The following is a 20,794-nucleotide window of genomic DNA, read 5'->3' as shown; positions in this document are numbered from 1 at the left end:
AAAGTAGGAAAGAAACACATCCAAGACAATTTCTTTTTCTGATTCCTAAATCAAAATGAAGGTAGAGAAATACATTGCTGAAATTCAAACACAATGACACATGTCGTGTTAGTGATGGTCACTTGACTTTTGATTTCTGAGGTTAACTGTAAGAGGAAAACAACCTTCAGTATCCTTCAATTTCCACCATCCCAGCAGAATAATTGGAGGAGATAATTAGTTGTCATTTGCTTGGTGTCACTTCCTTGTTTTATTTGGCTGTTTTGGGCAGATGGAAAGTGAACGTAGCATCCAAGTGCAGCGTTAGCATTAATGAATTCCCAAAATACCCTTTTATTCTGGGGTGAATTTACTTTGTAACTACCACCATTGCCAACCAAAAATTAAATCAATTAATCAGTATGAGGAAAATTGTCAGGAGGAGCGAGGCGTCCTGCTAGAAGAAAGCGAGTGTTTATGGGTTGAATTCCCACACCACTCGGTAACTGGCCTGCCACCCAGTTCCAGGGCCATGGGAGGCCCGGAGAGAGAGGCAGCATCAAGCTCCCGGGGGCAGGAAAACGCTTCAGTACTCTGGGTCCACGCTGGCCCCAGTGTCTCTGTAGCCTATTTTTCCATGACTCCAGGAAAAAAGAAAGGAATCATTGCCAAGCGCTTTCTGCTCATGTTTCTGGCAAGGAATTAAGTATTTCTAACTTATTAACCCTTTGCTGACAGTGAAGCTCTGCATGCTTGATGCCACTCTCCCATGGGTCCCTTTTTCCTCTAACGTGATTCATCTAGAACAACATCACCCAGGGCCCAGGAAAAGGGGCGAAACAGCACTCTGACTCTAAGTTATCAAGTTCACACACTTGTCATAGTTAGAGAGGGCTGTTTGGTAGAGAATATGGCCTTTTGAGGTTTTTACACTCACCGAATCAAGGAACAATCATGAGTGTTACAAAAGTTACAGATGATCCAAACCACCAAATAAGCTAAAAAAAAACCCAAACAAACAAAAAAAAAACAAACAAGAAAACCCCCAAAACCGCTCCACTTATTTTTGGGAGGAGTCCCTCCCTCTAACTTTCCTCCCAACATGTACACACTACATTCACATATAAACACATTCAGGTCCATGCTTAGCTCAAGAGAAACACTCTCAGGTGATAACTATCTATTTGCATAATGAAAATGATGAGAATAATAAATGCAAGTAATCACATGCTATTTTTAGATATTCCTGTGCTCAGTGCCATGTATTTGAAATATCTGTGTGATTTACTGAATGCTGTACTCTCCGTTCAAATATGTTAGCAGAATGTAAACAAAGCCACTGGCTATCTGCAAACACCCAGGTGACCGAGGTAATTTTTCCATTTTTGTTTAGATGTTGGGCATATGCTGTCCTATCTCACACCTGGGGTCCCCCGGTCACCCCACAACCAAGAAGTAAGTCATTTCCCCTGTTTATTCATCTAGGACGTAGCACAGATAATCCACGCAGCTCTTCAATGATTCACCCATAACTAGGAATGCATATATACTGAACGATCAAAGATAAACGCACTGTTAATCTTTTAAAAAGTTAAGTGGATATAACATAACTATTGATGTCAAAAGTTGAAGTCCCCAAGTGCCAGCCTTTGGAATTGAGGTAGTTGATACACAGAGCTGTCTGCTCTCTCATACTTACCTTTTCTTATCCCACCTCCTCGCGCATGATAAATCTGGCAAGCATAAAGTTTCGATATTAGCTTGGGGACCTAAGTCAGAAGGGAGATACTTCCCATTCTATTTGAGTCAAGCATTTTCCTCCCTCCCTATCTTCCTTCCTTCCTTCATTGAATAAATATTTAGTCAGCATCTGCTAGGTACCTCACACTGGAAAAGGTGCTGGGCATACAACAGTGACCACACTGATAAGATAGTTATTGTCAATGCCCTGCTTTTAATTTGCCCTGAGGGTCACCTGCAGATCCTGTGTAGAAGCCTATGGATTCCTCCTATTTCTGCCTTCCAGAGTGTGTCTTCTCTGGCCTTAGGAGTGCTTGGCCTGAGAGGGGGCAAGAGAGAAGTGCCCACGAATAAATTCTCCCTGAGGGGCATCAACCATTGAAGGACGACCAATGAAGGACAAGGCATTATGGAACATACAGCAGGTTGCTTGCCCCTCCGTGGGATAATGCTCCATAGGGCCCCAGTGGGCCTGAGTCCCCGCTGCCCAGGCAGGAACACACTCCTGAACATATGTCCACCGGCTGTCCTCCCTCCTGTCTCCCCTCCCTCCTCCCCTCCTCACTCCCTCATGTCCTTGGACTCCAATCCATGTCTCAAGGGTCTGCTTTGTACAAACTCATAGGGGAGACACAGAAAGGTAACTCCAATTGTCACGAAACTCCTATCTTTTTCCAAATAGGAAAACAGCAGCATGCTATAATAATTCAAATCGAGAATTATCTAAGCCTAAGTTGCCTGGTACGTTTGCAGTAGTACTTTAACATGTCCCCAGGCGTCACAGAAATCCATAAAGCATTCATTCAAATGAAATCTGAAGGACGTAGAAAACACAGGCGTATTCTCTGAATGAATTATCGTGTGCTGCCAAACACATAACGCACTAGCATTTTTCACTCTCTAAAGATAATCCTTTGGCATTTGGGTCTTTTGGACTGGCTGGACTGTTCAGCTTTTTGCTCAACCTAAATAACATTTCCTATTCTGCAAAATCATACAATACCCTGCCTGAATCAAACCAATCCTCCTTGGTAAACTTTACGTGAATGCTAGTTTTCATCAACATCACATGCCTATTAGGAAAGAAAGAACAGCTGGCTTTTCACTAAAGGGATTAGTTTTCATTATTGAATTCTGAATATTCAACGTTACCTATCTCTCTCTCTGTATCTCTCTTGAGTCATCCCAAATTAGACTGCTATATCCAGACACCTCAGTTTACTTTAGAAAAGGGGATACGATGAATGGGGATAGAGGGGAAAGAAGAGAAGTAATATTGCTTCTAGAATACTTCACAGTTTCACATGGAATAAATAAAACAAAGACAATTTTAACATTGGCACAGTCAATAAATGTCAGTTTCCAGGAATAAGCTTGATAACCTGTGAATTGACTGTAGTTTTGAGGCTGACGCCTGAATATGAATATGTATATATTCATTCTCTCATATTACCTAGGCTGACACTCTATACAGTCACTGATACAGAATGAGAACATCTGGGAACTCAATTACTTGACATAAATAAGACTTCATGTTTGTAAAATAAAAACTTTCTAATAGTCAAACTTCTGGTTTCTCCTTCAACGAGAGCTGCTTATCGTAAACCCAGAACTGAAAGTCAAATCTTGATTGATATTGTATCCTAAACTCACATGGGCTCGATAACATAAGATTACCTTTATATAGTTCAGTCCACAGGCTTCTACAGTGGTTTTATAGTATCTCAGAGTTTGAAAAGAAATTACTCCTGCAGTGGCAGTTTGCAAAATGCTCTGTAGCATCTTCTCAAAAAGGAAACAAACCAACCAGAGATAAGGGAGAATAATATAAATAAAAGCATCATATTCCTAAAGATACGGATGTAGAACTTGAAAAGTGACTGGAGTACCATCTTTCAAACAAGATGTGGCCAGTGGGTCTGTAGTCCCTTGCTACTCACAGGGTGGTCTGAAGACCAGAATTAGCAGATCTCCTATGAGAGCTTATTTGAAATGCAGAATTTCAGGTCTTATCTCAGGCTAACTAAATCAGAATATGCATTTAAATAAAAATCCCCTGGGCGTCCCTGGTGGCGCAGTGGTTGAGAGTCCGCCTGCCGATGCAGGGGACACGGGTTCATGCCCCGGTCCAGGAGGATCCCACATGCCACGGAACGGCTGGGCCCGTCAGCCATGGCTGCTGAGCCTCCGCATCCGGAGCCTGTGCTCCGCAACGGGAGAGGCCACAACAGTGAGAGGCCCGCGTACCAAAAAAGAAAAAAAAAAAAATCTCCTGGTAATTTACATGCACATTAAAATCTGAGAAGCACTATTGTTCACCCTATATAACCAGCATCAACCAGGTCTCAGCACTTGGCTTTCACTTAGTTAGAACTATGATGAAGATACTGGAAATGAAGATTTTGTCCCCAGGGGCAGACAGTGGAGGCAGAGAGAACTTACTAGAGAAGTGAGAGGAAAAAGGTCTCAGAAAGTAGTTAGAGGGGTTCCAGGTCTATGGTCCCAAGAACAGACCCTGAAATGAACATGGACTCCATCCATACCAAGCGAATATCGACTTGTCCAGCAAGCCCAGACAGCGTGGTCATGAGAGCTAGCTTCCAACTTTCTGATGCTCAAGTCTATTCATCTGTAAAGCCAGGAGGTGACACAAGATAAGTTCCATCTACTCAAAAGTCCTCCCGTTGGATGTACAAAAACTAACAGGGGGCTCCCCTGGTGGCGCAGTGGTTGAGAGTCCGCCTGCTGATGCAGGGGACACGGGTTCGTGCCCCGGTCTGGGAAGATCCCACATGCGGTGGAGCGGCTGGGCCCGTGAGCCATGGCCGCTGAGCCTGCGCGTCCGGAGCCTGTGCTCCGCAACGGGAGAGGCTGCAACAGTGAGAGGCCCGCGTACCACAAAAAAAAACAAAAACAAAAACAAAAACTAACAGGGCTGGTGGTGGGTGGGGGAGAACATTCACATAGAAATATCTGCACAGTTCTTATGCAGATATTACTTTGGGACCTTGGACAACTTTTATGTTAAAATGTGATTATTGCTCCACTGAGAGTAATTTCTTCTTCTTCTTTTTTAGGAAAGGCATTTATTTATTTTAAAAAGGTTTTTGGAAAACTAATTGTTTTTGCTTAAGTGAGAGCAATGACTTCTTTACCCTTATTTCTTCTAAAGGTCTTATTTCTGCTTTCTACTTCACCAAAGTCAACTACAATGCACACATACGTCAGAGAAGGGAAAGGATCCACTGAGAGCTTGGAAGAGGAAGAGAGAAGCATAAAATACATAAATCTTTGCAGTCACTGGGTTGAAAATTCACAACAACTACTCTGACTTTATCTTGCTCTCCCATCCTTAGTTCCTTTCAGGGTTTCATTTCCCAATTTTCTAAAGTACTACTGTCCTTTAGTTCGAAACAGAAACAACTTTTTCACCTTCACAAGCATCTCTGTAGGATGCTTGAATGGCCACACACATTCACAGACAAAATTTTAAATCTACAAGATTCAACAACCCCTGGGCTGATCTGCTGTACCAGCTCCCAGGTTGCATTTATGACCTATTTTCCCTTAACAGTTGTCCCTAAAGTTGTCCCAAAGCATCCCTAAACGAATCCCCCATCACGGAAGTTGAACTTGGACAGGACTTTCTCAACTGAACACGGTCAACTGCCAGGGCTTCAGGCAAGAACCCAGAGAAGATCAAACTCCAGACACGATGGAATCAGTCCAGAAACACCAGGCCAAGATGAGAAAGGCCAAATGGGAGCGGGCAGCATATAGGATTCTGCCGCCAACACAACCCCTCCAGGAGCGCCAGGTACCAAATTTTCAGTGAGGGTCAGGACCAAGATGGCAACTGAGGTAGGCATTTAAAGGGAAAGCACAGTCTATATGTAAGTCACCCCCCAGAGAACTTCCTTTTTTCATTCTCTTGAGAAATTTCCAGAATGAATTAGAAACAATTTGAGTATTACACTCATCTCTGCTTCAACATCATTTGCCCTCAAGGACTCCGAATCAAATCTGCATCTTGCCTAATATGGCAAAGGATGTCACTGTGACAGACAACCACAGAACCCATGCGTGCACAAAATGACTTCAACTAAACTTCTGTGCAAGCAACTCCCTAGACGCTTCATTACTCAACGCTCAAACCTGCGGTTCCACATCCACAAGTGTCCCTCACCCTCTACCAGAAATGCTCACCTAAATACTTGGCTTTTATCTCAAACTCAATGGTGAAGCAACCCTTTCTCTAGCCCTGCATTTCCCAACAAGCCTTCTCCAGACCTCTCTCGCTGGGTTTGATGGGTGACACCAATGACGTGCCCAAACCGGAAGCAAGACAAACCGGAAGCAAGAAAAACCGGAAAATTCTCCTTCATTGCCTGAGTTTCAGCAAGTAATACTGATGTGTTTTTCCCAACATTTTCTGTAATCAATCACTGCTTTTTTTCTTTCTACAAAGACCAATCTAGTTCACGTATTTATTATCCTCATTTGAACTACCTGGAAAAATCCTCATCTCCCATTTACCATTAATTCATTTGGTAGATATTTGAGCACCTGTAGGCACTGTTCTAGGTGCTGAGGATAAAAGAGATGAGCAAAATGGACTTGGTCCTAGTCGTCACGGAGTTTATGGGTTGGTGTTGCTCTTTCCAGAATAATACCTTTTGCAGGACACCATCAGAGTCACCTCGCTCACATACTCTTTGAATCATATATTCATGCTCAAACAAACACCTCCAATGGCTCACTGAAAACAAAACAAAGCAAAAGGAAAACTCTTCTATCCCTTTAAAGTGTGCAAGCTGGCTTCTACCTACTTCTCTCACATTTCATTACTCTCTCAACTAACCACCCAGGTGAAACCAGCTGGCTGGATCCCTGTTTCAAAACTCCATATTCCTCGCTCTTTGCTTTGTTACTGCTGTGTCTTTTCCCAGATCTACCTCCTTCATGGTGAGATTCTTCTAACTGCCTTACCAAAAAATGTTCTCGCTCTCCTCCAAACTTAAATATTTGGTCAATTGATATGATACTTAATGCATTCAACAGAAAATTTTTCATTTTATCACGTGACAGACTTTGTCCTAGGCATGGAGAGCTAGTGAAGAACATACTTGCTCCTACTATAAACCAAATTTCCACTTTTAGAATTTTTTGGTTCTTAAAAGCAGGGGTCATTGTACAACCCCTTAAAAGCAGGATGCATCGTACCTTGCATCCTCCATAGGACCCCGTTCCTTGTTCATATGGGTGCTCGGTGATGCAACTAGTAATAACAATATTGTTAAATATCGACCGATTAATTTTAAAGTTTCATAATTTATTATGTCCGTAAGCATCTTCATTGTTCATTACATATATTTTTTAAATTGTGAACTATTCACAGAAACCTATTTCACTGAAAGCCTATTTTGGGAATGATTTCCCTCTGCTTTGGAAAGGGAACTCGGTGCATTATAATGAGTTGCAGGCCACCAGGTGTCACTCTTGGAGATGCTCACCTGATTTTCATAGGTCTGAATCTGACTGAGAGAGGGTCTCAAATGTTGTACTGTGTTGGTAAAGTAGAATTTCCACGTATTCACTGGATAACCATGCCCCTGATAAGGATTTCTCTTTAGCATCCTTTATGTAGCTCAGCATTATTCCTTGACGTTCCATCCTTCCTCCCCCACCCAAAGCATGAGAAGCAGAGGGTTAAGGATGGCTTGTGTTGCTGCCTCAGTTTGGTTTTATATAGCGGCATGTGAGTTTAATGTTGCTTATTTGAAAAATGAAACCAACATCAGATGCTTGAGTAGTTTGGGCCCAAAAGGAAATCTGTATATTTGCCAGAAAGAAGGCAAAGGGAAATACATAATAGAAACATTTACAAAACCTAATCTGAAAAGAAAGGTTTACAAGGTTTAAAAATATGTGTGTATAGGGGCTTCCCTGGTGGCGCAGTGGTTGAGAGTCCGCCTGCCGATGCAGGGGACACGGGTTCGTGCCCTGGTCCGGGAAGATCCCACATGCCGCGGAGCGGCTGGGCCCGTGAGCCATGGCCGCTGAGCCTGCACGTCCGGAGCCTGTGCTCCACAACGGGAGAGGCCACAACAGTGACAGGCCCACGTACAGAAAAAAAAAAAAAAAAAAAAAAATGTATGTATAAATGAGAATAAATTTTATTAATTTATGTGACCTTAGGAGCTTGAACATTCCAAACACTGATGGAGGCAAATGTTTTAAGAAGGTATAATAAAAACCTTATACCTTCTTCAGGTGGGAAGAGAAAAGCTCGCACCTGGTGTTTTGTCAAAGCTCAGTGGACAGCAAAATCTGAAATCCTTTAGGGAAGACAGAGAAGCGTTTCTCCTAATATGCTTTATACGACAAAGCAGTATTAAGTAAATATGAGAAAAATTTATTTAACATATAATTTTATCTTGGCAGCATCCCTTCTAATACAAAAGAAAATGAACGATGGAAGGTTATGAAACAAAATTCTTTACCCAAGAGGCTCCAATAGCTCTTAGGATGCTCAACCCAGGAATTCTCCTTTACTCTGCATTAGCCCTTCTTCCAACAGGCTGTGTGTGTGTGTGTGTGTGTGTGTGTGTGTGTGTTCCCTTCAACCCTCTCAAGAAGTGCAACTTCTACATAGCAAATAAGGAATTCTAATTGCAAAATTATATCCTCCACGGAATCCATTTTGTACCCCTTTGCTCTGGAAGCTCTGAAGATATGAATGCTTCCACAAACAGAAAGAATAAAGCCCCAATTCTCTATGGTGACACATTCGGGAAGTGGCAGGTTTTATCATCAAGGAGTTCAATGGCTACACAAAAGCTCTCACGCACAAATAATGGAATTCTCAAATTGGGATAAATGTGCTTTAAAGAATTTTTATTTTCATCATTTATTTCAGGTAACACTTGTGGATAATGTAACACAGCTTTGGATTCCTGAGCAGATAAAGAAAATCTAAAAGGGAAAAAAATTAGGGCAGGCCTTTATTAAATTTTAAAGTATGCCTTTGCTATACTCTTATAAAGAGCCAAATAGGGTATCGAAGTCTCTGGAGATCACCAGTATAACTTCTTTATCATGTTCCATTTAAAATTTAATTATGCAGTCTACAACAAGAAGAATCTGAGCCATTTAAATAGGTCATGCAGTGAGTAACTTAACAATATTCTAAAGTTTTCCTTGTAAAGATCGTTCCTTCGATACTCTGTTACACATCAGAACACTGTATTATAAAACAAGTGTAATTTAATTCACTGACTATAGACTCTTATTTACATCCATAAAGAATGAAATGTTTTGATTTAGGTTATTTGGAGAATTAATGGAAACCATGTTCCTGATAGAGCTGCCCAAGACACATGGGCAGGATCTGCATATATACTTCGTTGGGTAATTGTTATTTTCATACATTATAGCAAGGTCAAGGGAACTTTATATTTAATTTAATTAATTTATATTTAATACTTGGGACATTTTGCTTTAAATCAATAATCATCCATAGCATAGCAAAAATCTAGCCACTGAATAATTAATATCTGAATTAGAGGTTTCTATGGCCTATGGCTTAATATTCCTTCATATCCCCCATTACAAATTTCGACTAGCATGCCACTCTAATTTCCTTACAATAAAATAAGCATTCTTTTGAGCACTTTACACCTATCACTTCAGTTCCTTCTCAGAACAGTTGGTCCTATTATGACTCCCAATTTACAGATAAAGAAAATGAGGCACAGAGAGGTGCAGAAATTTACCCAAGATCGCAGACCTAGTAAAGGGCTGAACAGAGACTTGAATACACTCTGGAGTTTGTCTCTAGAGCATACCTGCTGAACCACTTCACTAGGCCGATTCTTATAATGCAACAAGGCATCTTGTCTTGACAGGGGCACTACCCAAATACCGGCAACAAAGCTACCTTTGAACACACCACTCTAAGAGCTACCATGTATTGATGATTCCCTGGGTGTCAGGCTAAATACTTTATATAGATTATCTTTTCACAGTGACACCATGATGGGTATCGTAATTTTTCCAAATTTTCAAGTGAAAAACTGAGACAGAGATATTAATTCACTCACTCAAGGTCACACGATTAAGAAATGGCAGACAGGGCTTCCCTGGTGGCGCAGTGGTTGAGAGTCCGCCTGCCGATGCAGGGGACATGGGTTCATGCCCCGGTCCGGGAAGATCCCACATGCTGCGGAGTGGCTGGGCCCGTGAGCCGTGGCCGCTGAGCCTGCGCGTCCGGAGCCTGTGCTCCGCGACGGGAGAGGTCACAACAGTGAGAGGCCCGTGTACCGCAAAAACAAACAAACAAACAAACAAAAAGCAATGGCAGACAAAAGATGGAAGCATGTCTGAGCCCAAAGCCCAATCTCTTAACCTTTGTGCTAACAGAGACTCAACAGCAACAGCTCTGAAACAGCTTGGTAACAGTCAAACTTAGGTTAATAACTTTCCAGCCAATAAGATGCATTTTTCTGAGTGCCAAGCGTATAATGCAGTGAGCAGAGTGAGAAGGGTGATAGAAGGCCGAAATCATATATCTGGTATAAGACTGTTACTTTGGGAGGTTTCTTCAACGCTTCCTTCCTTCCTTTCCTCTTAGGGACTGAATGTGTCCCCCCAAAATTCATATGTTGAAGCCCTAATGCCCAGTGTGATGGAATCAGGAGGTGAAGCCTTTGGGAGGTGATTAGGTTTGGATGAGGTCATTAGGGTCCTCGTGATGAGGACCCCTTATGAGTCCATACAAGAAGAGACCAGCGAGCTGGCTCTCTCTCCCCTTCTCCCCTCCTCCCAACCCCAACCCGGTGAAGACACAGAAGGAAGGCAGCAGGCAGTAAAGCAGGAAGCTGGACCTCACCCAGACACTGAATCTGCCAGCACCTTAATCTTGGACATCCCAGTTTCCAGAACTGTGAGAAATAAATGTTTAAGTCACCCAGTCTATGGTATTTTGTTATAGCAGCCCCAGCAGACTAGGACACTTCCCAATTCAAACGTTTATTCACACATCCAAACATCCATTCACTCAAAGACTTACGTAAATACTTACTGAGGGCTTACTATGTTCCAGGCACTGATAGACATTGAGGGAAAACTATGAATACTGGTAAGATCTCAATGCATGTCTTACTTAGTGGAGAAGGTCTAAAAGTCCTCCACTGAACTCTGTTATCAACGATACAGATACTAGGATAGGAGTTAGCACTGGAGACTTTGGACACTAATAGAAGAGTCATGAAGCCCTTCAGGACAGAGAAGCCTTCAGAGGAGAAATGGCATCTAAGATGTGTCCAGATAGTAAATAATGAATAGTTTTGGCTTGCCGGGTCATACAGTCTTTGCCATAACTACCCAACTCTGCCTTTGTAGCACAAAACCAGACACTGGCAATGTAGCACAAAACCAGACACTGGGTTTGGCTGTGTTCCAATAAAAACATTTATAAGAACAGGCCACAGGCTGGATGTGGTCTGTGGGCTATAATTTGCCAACCCTGGTCTAGAAGAATGAGTGAGAGATGGTTTGGGGAGGGAGAAAAAGAACTGGGAGATGACAAGAGACTTCCAAGTAGACAGAGGAAGAAATGCAAAGACTGAGAGACTGGTCCTCAATTTTCTTCTAAAATGTGGGCTCATACAGTCATTCAAACATCTATTGGCTGCCAGCTCTGTTGGGAGTCCTGTGAATGGAGGAATAAACAAGAAAGCCAAAGGAGACTCTGTTCTGGGGATGAAGGGAGGGGAACAGAAAATAGATAAATGGACAAATAAATGAACACACAACGACAAGTGCTGTGTGAACAATACAATATGGTGATGTGACCGTGAGTAACTGCTGTGGAGAGGACTACACAGAACAGGGGGGTCAGAGGCGGGAGCTCTGAGGAAGTAAGAGGAAAGAAAGGCCAGTATGTAAAGAACAAAGTAAAGGAGAGGGTGGGCAGGAGGCAATGAGGTTGCAGAGGTAGACAGAGGCAGCCTACGGAGGCCCCTGGAAGCCGAAGTATGCTGTTTTGACTTTATTCCCAGCGAGAGGAAACTACTACCCAGTTTGAAGCCAAAAACAATGTGGTTTGATTGATTTTTCAAAGATCTCTTGGGCTACCATGTGGAGCATGGTTTGCAAAAGAGGAAGGGGGAGACCAGTTAGGGGCCATTTTAATAGTGCAGGTGGGTGTCTATGATGGCTTAGAAAGAGATGGAGAAAGTGGCCAAATTAAAGATGAATTTTAGAGGTTGAGCCAATAGGCTTTACTGATGGATGGTCTGCTAAGTATGAGAAAAAGAGGCAATATAAATGACTCAAGAGTTCTTGTCTGAACAGTTGGGTGCATGGTGGTAAGGTGGGTGGGGGTAGGATTCAAGAGTTCTCTTTGGTCACATCAAATTGAAGATTATATATCCAAGAAGAGATATTGAACTGACAGCTGGGTATTCAGATTTGAAGCTCAAGGGAGCAGTTGAGGCTGGAGAGGTGAAAATGGGAACTATCCTCATAAAGATGAACTTGATGACATCTCTCTCCACACCCTCTCTACAAGTGAAGAGAGAAATGGCCAAAGGAAGCCCTGGGAAGCTCAGCACGTGGAGTCCAGCAGAGGAGGAAGAACAGGCAGGCAGACTGGGAAAGGCCGGCCAGTGGGAGAGGGAGAAAACTGGAAGAATTTGGTGTCAGAGACGAGGAAGGTGTTTCATGGGGAAGGAAGAAGTCCCTACTTTGAGTGCAGCTAAGAGACCAAATAAGAAAACAGATAACCGGCCAACGGATTTTGTTAGATGGAGGTTGCTGTTGACCTTGACCAGGACTGTATGAAAGGGTCAGAAGCCCAGCTGGAATAGGCTGAGGGTTAAGTGAGAGAAGAGTTCTTGTGGCAGATACCACTCCTTACATACATAAAGCCATTTCCCCCCTACCCTGACTCCTTCCTTTCTTCCTGATGGCAGAACATGACTCCCATTATAAAGGCTGCCAATACCAGAAACCCAATTTCCCCTCCGTAAAAGCTTAGGCATAGGCAAGAAATTCTTTCCTAAAATAGAAATACATGAGAAAAAAAAATGCCCTTCTTCACTAGATGTGGTCATGTCTCCATGTGATGGCTGGAGCTGTGGCAGTCATATTGTGAGCATGAGGCACATCATACCCAAGATGCTGAGGGTGGCAGAGGAGGAAGAGAATACACCAGGGCACCACATTAACCTTGGGTCTTCTCAGACCTCTTGAGCTATAGCTACAAACTCAATATGCAGTTTCCACTCTGATACTGCTACAGTGCCTTTTATGAAACGGATTCAACCTGGGAAAGGTTGATGCAGGAAAGAATTTAGTCATAGACTATGAGTGGGGGATACACTGTAAAAGATTAGGAGGTGCAGGTTGGAGCAGGGAAGAATACTTCTTACCAACTGCAAGTGTGGCCTCAGAGTCGGTGTGCAGTATGATGGTGGGTGCTGGAAGCAGGAAACTGGGCAGTGTAAGGTTTGGAAAACAATCACTTAAACCAGAAGGCTTGTTTTCTATTGTTAGCCAAATAGTGAATCTGAGACAGGGGAGCTCTAGGAATGATAAGGTCTGGGAGTACCACAGGGTCCCATGTGGAGAATGTCAACTGTCTTTTCTTTCCCCAAATCCATTCCGTCAATTTGCCCAGATGACTCTTTGTAAGCAACAGCTTAGAACACTCCCTGGATGAACAGTATCAAAGAGAATAACAGCTCCTCAAACGGGTGTCTAAACCCTTCACATCAACCAGTGATCCTCCAAGCACCTCTTCATGCCTCTGCATTCCATCCAACAAGACGGCACCACTCCCTGTTCCCTGCGCACAGTCCCTGCACACCTCGCCTGGGTGATGATGTTCTCTCTGCGTGGAGCGCACAGCCCCCTCCACCGCTACATGCTCAAACCTGACCTGCCTGTCCACGTCCTGCTCAGGAGGTTGACTCACGGTGCTGTCCTCGCTTCCTCCAGTCAGCGGTATCCCACCTTGCTGCTGAAATCCCTTGGCTCCTTTTGTTTATTTATATGACTTTCAACCTCTCTTATGGCATTAAACACTGTTCACCTAGCACTGTGATTATCTGTACCTGCTACACTAGACTACACTACCTAAGAGAAGAGATGATGCTCGGTTTCTTTTCCACCACAGAGCCTATAACCATTTTTGGCATACAGCTAGCGTTCGATGCACCTTTATTGAATTAATGAATAAATGACAGATGTTGTAAATATCAAACTGCACCAGACCTGGGTCTCAGGAATTTGAGAAAATTGTTCTTTCTTAGGGATTATAAAGAAGATAGGAAATGCTCATCAGTTCTAGATTACTTAGTGAAAGGTTGGCCTGGATATACCAACATTCTTTTTTTCTATTTCCTCCAGCCCCAGGCCCTGGCAACCACTTTTCCACTCTCTACTTCTATGAGTTTGACTTTTTTTTAGATTCTGCACATAAGTGATACCATGCGGTATTTGTCTTTCTCTGTCTGACTTATTTCAGTTAGCACAATGCCCTCAAGCTCTCTCCATGGTGTCACAAATGACAGAATTCCTTCTTTCCCATGGTCGAATAATATTCCAGTGTATGTATACACCACAACTTCTTTATCCATTCATCCACTGACAGACACTTAGGTTGTTTCCATGTCTTGACTATTGTGAATACAGCTTCAATAAACGTGGGAGTGCAGATATCTTTTTGAGATCCTATTTTCACTTCCTTTGGATAAATACTCAGAAGTGGTAACACTGGATTATATGGTAGTTCTACTTTTAATTTTTGAGGAACCTCCATCCTGTTCTCTATAGTGGCTGCACCAATTCACATTCCCACCAACAGAGCATGGGGATTCCCCTTCTCCACACCCTCATCAACACTCGTTATCGCTTGTCTTTCTGATGAGAGCCATTCTAAGAGATATGAGGTGATAGCTCATTGTGGTCTTGGTTTACATTTCCCCAGTGATTTGTGATGCTGAGCATCTTTTCATGTACCTGTTGGCCATCTGTATGTCTTCTTTAGAAAAATGTCTATTCAGGTCCTCTGTCCATTTAAAAAATCAGATTGTTGGATTTTTTTGCTATTGAGTTGTGTGAGTTCTTTACATATTTTTGGATATTAGGCCCTTATTAGACATATAATTTGCAAATATTTTCTCCCATTCCGTAGGTTGCCTTTTCATTTTGTTGATGGTTTCCTTTGTTGTGCAGAAGCTCTTTAGTTTGACGTAGTCCCACTTGTTCATTTTTGCTTTTGTTGCCTTTGCTTTTGGTGTCACCAACATTCTCATCTTCTAATTTTTCAAGTTCTTTCAGAAGACAGCACCTTAATTGAGGGCAATGAGAAATACGAGCTTCTGTCACCTACGAAAGCCCCCCACAGGTGAGTGAACACCTAACTGAGCCCACAGAGCACAAGTGGAGAGCTGAGCTGGCCGACTGCTTTGATTCTCTTCGTGTCCACGTTTGCCCCTTGCTGCTACCTGACCAGTGATAACCATGACTGAGAAATCTGGTCAATCAGAGAGTTCAGTCTTGCCCTCCCACCGCATGGAACCTGTTGAGTTCAAATTTCAGATAACAAAGACCCATAACTGAAGACCACAACTCCATAAGTGAAACTGCCACGTCGTGATTTTTCTCTCTGAGAGTCACACCAACCAAGTAGCTCTAACTTCTTGGTAGAGAAGCTCAAATAATAATCTGATGGTGTACAGTGATTTCTAGTCGTTGGGTATTCCACTGCTTCCAATGAGTACTTGTTTCCTAACCCCCTCTGAGGAAGCATAGAAAAAAGATCAAGTTATTGGATTAAAATAGAAGAAAGAAGGTTAAGTGTTTCTTTTATAACTTTAATCTCTGGCCCCTGCCTCCATTGGTTTCTGCTAAAATCCAGTAAAAAATCGCATCTTATTTACATATTTAATTATTGTAAGCTTCATTTACCAATACTTAATGTTTTTCAAAGAGCATCCTGACTTCTGGGTGTTGAGCTTTAAGAACTGCTCATGGGGCTTCCCTGGTGGCGCAGTGGTTGGGAATCTGTCTGCCAATGCAGGGGACACGGGTTCGAGCCCTCGTCTGGGAGGATCCCGCGTGCCGCGGAGCGACTGGGCCCGTGAGCCACAATTACTGAGCCTGCGCGTCTGGAGCCTGTGCTCCGCAACAAGAGAGGCCGCGATAGTGAGAGGTCTGTGCACCGCGATGAAGAGTGGCCCCCACTTGCCACAACTAGAGAAAGCCCTCACACAGAAATGAAGACCCAACACAGCCATAAATAAATAAATTAAAAAAAAAAAAAAAAAAGAACTGCTCATGAATCTCCACTGTAGTCTGTAAGATGCTCCTATTAAGGTCTGTTAAATAGCTGTATTTTCTATATTGTTTCGTTTATGCTGAGAAACAGGAGACTATGTTTAAGGAATTAAAATGCTCTCTCTTTTTCAAAAACAGCCACTCATATTGCAGGATAACAGTAAAACCTCTGTTAATATACACCTTGTTTACACCTTTACTCTGCTATCCAAAATAAAGTTTTCCTCTGTATAGTCATCCTTTATATTAAAACCCCAGCTTATCATAACTATTTTAGTGCCTCCATTCCATTTGAACAATTGGGATTTTACCATGATTTAATTAAAACACATCTACCTAAACTAAAAACTTTGCACCATTGAAAAAGGTCTTGAAAGGCATGCTTGCAATGGAGAAAAACAATTGTCCTTTGCTACAGCAAAATAAAGCACGGAGTCATATGTAAGATTAAAAATGATCCTCTTCACAGCTCAAGAAAATGGACCCATACAGCCCTTTGCCAGAACACTTCAAGATTAAGAGGACAGCATGAGTGGAACATGTGGCCAGCTTAAATATTTGTTTTAATCCCGACAAGATCATCGGTTTTAATATTTATAATATAATTACAATGCTTTACACATTGCTCATATAATCTAATTTTTTTCTGGTGATATATTATTACCAGACTTTAATTTCAGCAATGGCAAGAATTCATAGATACATTTAGGTTACCAATCGTAATGAAAGACAAACCAGGTGTCTGTTCAAGTACCTTGTACACATATCTCATCTCAGCCTCGATGCATTTTTAACAACCAATACATAATCCACTGCTGTATGATTTGTACATATTCACAGAATAGTATCAACCGGTGGCCAGCTATGTAAAGCAACTAAAGTTGAAATACCCCATCTCTGTGCAATATTTATAAATGGCCTTTCAGAAAATTTCAAGACAGTCAAAGCCAAGGAAAACCAAAGCACAAACTTGCTGTAAAACACCACTGTCTTCCTTTGCAGCCACATATCACAAGTCGGCAGTTGCCTGAATTGCAATTTTCCACTTTTCCTAGATGTCGCCGCGTAAGCGCACTTTTATGACTAAAAGGATAAAGACCCCAACGTGTCACGTTCCACTAACCATTAGCCAACAAACAAACCGAGTTAACGACAGGTGCCTCGTTCTAAATGCACCAAGGTTTTCCAGGGTTCATTTACACTTTCCCAGTGACAGGCTGAAGAAACTAGAAAAAAAAAAGGCTGAAAGTTGAACAACTGATTGAATTCTACAAGACTGTAAAACAAACAAACGCTAACAGAAGAAATAGTCTGGACGGCAAGAGAAGTTTTCATCATCAGATAATCACATTCATGGTAATGTGAAGAAGGGAAAGAACTGTCGATGGATAATGTCCCAAACTGCCCCCAGAGAGAGTCAAAAGAATACCTGAAGCTACATTAGAAGAATAATTGAGAAGTAACTGACATATTCACACCCTTACCACCGTATATTTCAATGAATGCACACCGAAGTTAGAATGGGATTGGTGTTGCGTTTATTCTCAACACAAAGCAATATTAGAGTAACAAAAATTCATGGAAAGAAACAATAAGTAGGCTCATTACTAAAATACCTCCCACAAAACTCAAGAAGAGAGCAGACTCCCTCCAGTAATAAACCAGCTACAACAGATCATTCGAGGTGAATGTGGGAATTGCCACTTGGTATTCACAACAGAACAGTACTTAATAGAATTCAGGGTGCACACCAGATTTCGCAGACATCTCAGTAATTCTTATCTGCATGATTACAGCTCTGTGTGGGTCTCATCTGACAACACGCGGGTGGCCCACTCCTTAGCCGTTCTAGAAAAGTTTAAAAGTCATCCTTCATTCCATTATTTGGGGATTAACTTCTGCACCACAAACACGGGCAGATACACAACTCTCTCTCTTCCAGAAAATGACAAGGTGCCTCGGTCTTCACACTGGACTCTCTCCAGAGTGAAAGCACCACGACAAACAAACTCAGCTGGGACGCCAGAACACAGGCACACTTTTAACCCTGTAAACTAGCACGCGGTTGAAATGCTTCTTTGGGATGTTATCCAAAGAATTAAGACATATGGTTAACTTAAACATTTGGGTCACAGTAAACAGTTTTTTAGCCATGTTAATCATGATCCTATAAGCAAAGATTTTCTTTACATTAAAAAAAAAAAAAAAAAGCAACCAAATGTGCTTATCTCCTGGAACAGATGGTGACAATATGTACCCTTCCCCGATTCCCTAGTGCTGTTCATCATCACATTCTGTAAACTCTTCTTTTTCTGGTTCTTGAGATTCTCTTGACTTCTGTTTCTAACACTTCCCAGGCAAAACCCTATGCCCTATTAATTCATTCACAGACGGTTACCAAGCACCTTCCAGGACTCAGGCGCGATACTAGGTGCTGTATGTGATGCCCAGGAAAATATCTCTTAAAACATTTCCACTCCTTTTCTTACTTTTTTTCCTTTCTTCTAATAAATAGTGGTAATCATTTCTGATGGCTAGTTGTCTGTAATTGGCATCCTGCAATCATCTCTTATTTCATATAGTGACATAAGATATCCAAAATATGTTAAAGACATCGATCAATTTATATATTGATTTCTTTCCCTGGTGAGACAGTAACTAGGTATTTAAATGATGATATGAATTACAAATGCATTTATATATCATCAAAACTATGGTGTAAGTTCTCTAGAGGAAGCTCAAAATTTTCACAAATCTATAAATACTTGAACGCAATACTACTAATGAACATACTGAAGAAAAAAACAATTCAATGCGCCTGTAGATTACCAATAACCATGAGTATAATAAAGGAAGCGGCACGTTTACGAGTTCTGTGGAGAAAATAGCTCCAATATACTCACGGGTACATGTGATATAACTTCCAAGGGATGAAAATGATTTCTAAGTCATATATGGACATCACCCTCATGACCTCCTGGTTACATCACTTACATGCGACTCATACACCGTTTCTGGCATTTACATGGTGAAGCATGAGGTCTTAAAATCTAACATGAGGAAGAGAAAGTGAAGAAGACCTCTCCAAGGCGACACAGGTCTTCTGTCAGGGGGTGCATCAGAGCTCACGTACAGAATAAGCAAAGTGTTCTGCTTACCTTGGTAGACTTCCAGCTAATTCTGTGGTTGTCTCTCTGGAAGAAAAAGAAGATATTACTTTGGTAAATTATAAAAATGTGTTTAATAGAACCATAATGCAATGCGCCAGGGCATTCCGGAATCATATGGGTGCAGAGGGCACTGTATATGCAGCTGTTTAGAAATCTAGAATCGACTCATCACATTTCTGATTAATTCCCATAAATGTTTCAATGGTCACTTCCCAAGGACACTTTACACACATGCAAAATATCTGCCTCTGCTTTCTGGTGGTAGAGCTCAACTGAGTTTAAAACATTCAAATTTTAAAATGTACGACATACAGAAGGAAAATAGGAGGGAAAAGAGTCCCAAACTGCAACTGGATGTTTTCCACCGAAACAAAGCACACTGTACTCTCTTTCCAAGAATCACTTAGGAACGGATTCGTTGGAGGGTGTGTCTTCGTGTTGATCTCTGTCACCTGAGGTTTATGAAGGAACACGTACTACACAAAATCCAATTATTTTTGTAGCAAATTGCTGTTTTTCATTTCTTTGTTGTAATGTCAGACCAGTTGGGATGGCTGAAGGCAGATGCTATGACAATTCAAACGGCACAAATGATATGTCACTGAGGGAAGCTCTGCAGCACGTGAGTAAGAGCGACCAGAGATACATTTCAGAGCTTACTTTTTCCTAATTGCAGTATCTTATCTTTCGATTACAGATGTGTTCTTGGAAGGAATGGGAAGCAAGGAGGAGCAGATGCAGCCTTACTGCTGAGATATTCTAAAAGTGGAGGAGGGCTTAACTTGAGACTGAGGGACACAAGGTATAATTCTTAGGAACAGTGGTGCATAATATTCTTCGTGTCATGTAATCGCTTTAAGAATCTCATAAGAAGAGGTGATATATACATATACAAAGGAATACTACTCAGCTGTAAAAAAGAATGAAATAATGCCATTTGCAGCAACATGGATGGACCTAGAGATTGTCATACTGAGTAAGTCAAAGACAAATATCATATGATACCACTTATATGTGGAATCTAAAATATGACACAAATGAACTTATTTACAAAACAGAAACAGACTCACAGACATAGAAAACAAACTTATGATTACCAAAGGGGAAAGGGGTGGGGAGAGATAAATTAGGAGTTTGGGATTAACACATACACACTACTATATATAAAACAGATATACAACACGGTCCCATGTATAGCACAGGGAGCTATGTTCAAAATCTTGTAATAAACTATAATAGAAAAGAAAAACAATAATCTCATTAAAAATACAAACATCTTACATAGAAAAAAATGATACACACATACGCATATACACAAAATGTGGTGTACAATTATAACTGTCGTGGACCTCTGAAAGCTCATATGTCAACCCTGGGTTAAGAATCTCACCTTGAAACTCACATTGTCTTTACATACTCATCTTGTCGATCCAAATAGAGGACTTCCTCCCGGTTTCTAGAACTCCCCCCTTCACCTATTGTCTGTGACAGCACCTGGGCACTTTAGGGACATGGTGGTTCCCCTGGAGCCATGCTGCCTTAAAAATATAAGTGATTAT

At 41.8% G+C, this 20,794-nt stretch overlaps 1 protein-coding gene across 2 annotated transcripts in view; it reads right to left on the bottom strand.

The window, feature by feature from the left end:
- CELF2 (CUGBP Elav-like family member 2) overlaps positions 1-20,794 on the bottom strand; it is an 833,081-nt gene that overhangs the window by 380,324 nt on the left and 431,963 nt on the right. For both annotated transcript variants that reach the window (XM_065900981.1, XM_065900945.1), the window contains one exon: positions 19,224-19,259. Coding sequence is in view for 1 of the 2 variants with exons in the window: in XM_065900945.1 (XP_065757017.1) it covers positions 19,224-19,259 (36 nt within the window). In the remaining variant the exon portion in view is untranslated. The remainder of the gene's footprint in view (positions 1-19,223; positions 19,260-20,794) is intronic.

Source organism: Phocoena phocoena, chromosome 2 (genome assembly GCF_963924675.1).
Source record: "Phocoena phocoena chromosome 2, mPhoPho1.1, whole genome shotgun sequence".
NCBI lineage: Eukaryota > Metazoa > Chordata > Mammalia > Artiodactyla > Phocoenidae > Phocoena > Phocoena phocoena.
Note: the sequence above shows the minus strand (reverse complement) of the source record. Positions and strands in the feature narration are given on the sequence as shown.